The sequence below is a fragment of the Verticillium alfalfae genome, genomic scaffold (assembly GCF_000150825.1).
Source record: "Verticillium alfalfae VaMs.102 supercont1.1 genomic scaffold, whole genome shotgun sequence".
Taxonomy (NCBI): Eukaryota; Fungi; Ascomycota; class Sordariomycetes; order Glomerellales; family Plectosphaerellaceae; genus Verticillium; species Verticillium alfalfae.
In genome coordinates, this window is record NW_003315038.1 from 1,569,506 (window position 1) to 1,572,860 (window position 3,355).

The window sequence follows — 3,355 nt, forward strand, 5'->3', positions numbered from 1 at the left end:
GGCTGAGGCGGCTAGGAGATAGCCAGCCAAGCGGCGAGGGCCGGTCTTGGAAATCATATTGAACGATGCTCAGGAATGAAGGTCGATGGTGATAATGAGGATGAGGGTGAATGAGTGACTGAGTTGTGAGATGAAGAACAAAATCGAGTCTGGTCGAGATAGTCGCGCGGTCTTATAGATCTTTGATCTCAGGCAAACCGCCGTTGTAGTACCCAGATGCCTTCGACTCAGAGACTTCTTTTGCTGATCCATTAGTGTGAATGACATCATCCTCAACTCCATTCTCACCATATCGTTTCTTTCGCAGGCCACGCCTCCCCTGATTCACCGTCTCGACTGGCCATGGAGCCGTTCGACGACCTGAATGGCAGTATCAACAACAGCTCTAGCCAGCCGGCGGTGATCGAGTCGGCGACCTCGCCCCATGACGCCGGGACTAACAGCGCCGAAGATCCCCCAGATGTCGCCATAGTGTGGAAATGACGATGGACACTGCCCTTTACAGCTCAATGAGGTAAACGGCAACCCGCCAAGTCGATTTGAAGTTCCGAGTAGGGGCGTCTATCGTGAGGCTGACCCAAGGCTGGGCGCCTGAATGGATGTGATCGACATCGGACTGGAGAAGATCCTATGCGAGCTGTCGATAGTCAGACATTATGCTGCAGTAGCAAAGGGATCAGACATATCGAGTCACCTCTGTTTGTCTGTCGCCGGCAGAGTCAAATGCCGGTGGGGACAAATATAGGCCCAAGAGCGGCAGGGGCGGCCAGAACATGGGGGTCCGTCTGCTGCTTATTCCACGGGGGACGAATCAGGAGAGTGATGACAACCGTTGACCTCGCGGAGGGGTTAAGTGCCGGGAGGTCAAGTGCGGGAAGAATACTCATAGCGTTGCTCATCGCCAGCGTTAGTCTTTCATGGCGTCGTGACTGTCCCGCTGGCCCCGCGGCCTGACGTACGTGACAGGCACACTAGGGCAGGAAATCCAGAGGCTATCACGAATCTTGCGCTCTACCGGTGTGATCAACCCTCACAGTGGCCGGTAAAGGACTGGATGTTGGGAAGACAAACAGTCATGGGACTGAGAAACCTCCCACGTTGATCCACGGCGAGACCCCCATTCGACGACGATCTGCCTGTCAGTCCACGTTCTGGTCAGCTCAGGTCATGCTCTCAAATGCTATGTGTTGGCTCATTTCGGAGAGACAAGCGCTCATGCGCCATGGGTAAAATCCCATGATGCCATCAGGACGTATTCCCCATGAGTGCGGTTCGAAGAGAAGCAACTGGCAGTGCCCCTGACTGTTCCTGAAATAAGACCCCAGACAGCAGGGAGCTTAAATCCAGAGGCCAATGAGATGAAACGAAAAACGAACAGTCATCCAGCGTCATGGGAATGGACATGGAACATGCCGATGCCCTCCCCTGTCCACTCTCTGTGGTGTGAAGTTGCGGTGCGGAGATCCTGCGCACCCAACAACAGCATCAGGTGTCATCCCCACTGAGATCATTGCGCAGGACGCCACAAGGCATTCAATTGCCGTGCCAAGAGTAGACGGCCTGCAGATATTCCCGGCTGGGCGACCTGAAAGTTTGCCCTGCTGTCGACGTCGAAGGTAGATGCGCATGGTAAAATCTTGCAAAGATCGGCCGGCACAGCACGGCACGGACGAGCTAGACCCCACGCGCCACGATGTCGTTATTTTCGGGCCCGATGTCGAATGCGGCCCCGGCGTCCCCCAGGCCTTTTTGAACCGCAAAATCCCAACAGCCACCCGATCGGGCTGCATACTTGCTTTTTGGATAAGTCATCTTAACAAGCCCCAGGGTCTGCGTCAACATCGCTGTGAGACAGCACAATCAATAGTTGGTTTGGTGTTACAATACGGCCGACAAGCAGTGATGTCGCCATCGTCCGCCAGTCAGACCAGCAGCTGGATGGGCGATCGTCATATGCCTCAACGCCGTCTTGTTGCTCTTGGTTGGGAGTGAGGCTGGGCGTGGTGGTGACGGCTCGACTGAGTTCATTCGGCGACTGCGCATGGCGACATTGAGCCTTTCGCGGTGTAAGTCATGATGGTCGATTGCGTCTGCTCGAGTGACACACAACATGCTATAAAGACATTGCCTTGACCGCCCGACAAGGGAGAGAGGCCTTCTGCTCGTCATGCCATTCCTTGCTGCAGATATTGCCCACGCCTTCGTTTTCCGCCCAACATGAAGCTGTCTACTTCTCTCGTTGGCCTTCTCGGCCTCTGCGCCGGTGTCAATGCCGTTCCGCAAAACGTCAAGCGCAGTGACGATGGTGCCCAGTTCGACGTTGGTCAGCCCATCTCTGCCGATGGCAAAGGAGGCCCTATCCTCGGTGAGCACGCCCGCACCTCTTCCCTATCTTGCCCTTTCGTTGGCGACTGACAGCCAGAGTAGGAGGTACGAACAACCAGGTCGACATTGATAACCCAAGCAACCTTGGGCAGGAGTCCACCGACGCCGGCACGGTTCCCAACCTGAAGTGGAGGTTCTCCGACTCCAAGACCAAGCTCCTTAAGGGTGGTTGGGTTCGTACTCAGGTCATCCAAGACCTCCCGCAGAGCCACGACATTGCGGCGGCCCAGCAGCACCTTGAGAAGGGTGCCATCCGCGAGCTTCACTGGCACCGTGTGGTATGTCTTTCCCAGAACGGCCCTTCTTCCCTGACGTCCCAACGCTGATGTGACTTGTAGGCTGAATGGGGTTTCGTCTACAACGGCTCTGTCCTCGTTTCAGCCGTCGACGAGAATGGCAAGTTTGTCAACGAGAAGCTCGAGTACGGCGACATCTGGTACTTCCCCAAGGGCGCCGCCCACACCGTCCAGGGTCTCGACGACCACAACGAGTTCCTTCTTGTCTTTGACGAGGCCGATTTCGAGAAAGTTGGGTACGTGTGATCTGGCGCCGACCCCAAGGAGCCGGGTGAACCAGTACTAATATCGTGGCAGAACAACCTTCAACATTGTCGACTGGCTGAACCACACCCCCCGCGACATCATTGCCAAGAACTTTGGTGTCGACCCCAAGGTCTTTGACGAGCTCCCTGAGAAGAACCCCTATATCAACCCCGCCGACGTGGCCACCAAGAACGTCACCGGCACGGGTCCCGAGGACTACCTCTCGGGCAACAGCTCCTTCATCTACCGCACCTTCCAGCACCCCCCGGAGTCTGTGCCCGGCAACGGCGGCGAGTTCTGGAAGATCGACTCGACCAACTTCCCCGCCAGTGAGACCATTGCCGCCACTTTTGTGACTCTCAAGCCCGGCGCCTGCGCGAGCTCCACTGGCACCCCAACGTATGACAGCATCCATCCACCCCTTTGAC

General features: G+C 56.3%; 1 protein-coding gene across 1 annotated transcript; it reads left to right on the plus strand.

Annotated features, from left to right (window-relative positions):
* Positions 1 to 2,217: 2,217 nt before the first annotated feature.
* Positions 2,218 to 3,354, plus strand: VDBG_00479 (oxalate decarboxylase oxdC; the record flags this gene model as incomplete). Its single annotated transcript, XM_003008752.1, has 4 exons — positions 2,218 to 2,365; positions 2,419 to 2,663; positions 2,724 to 2,917; positions 2,979 to 3,354. 4 exons carry the CDS (start codon positions 2,218 to 2,220, stop codon positions 3,352 to 3,354), a joined length of 963 nt encoding a protein of 320 aa, XP_003008798.1.
* Position 3,355: the final 1 nt, after the last annotated feature.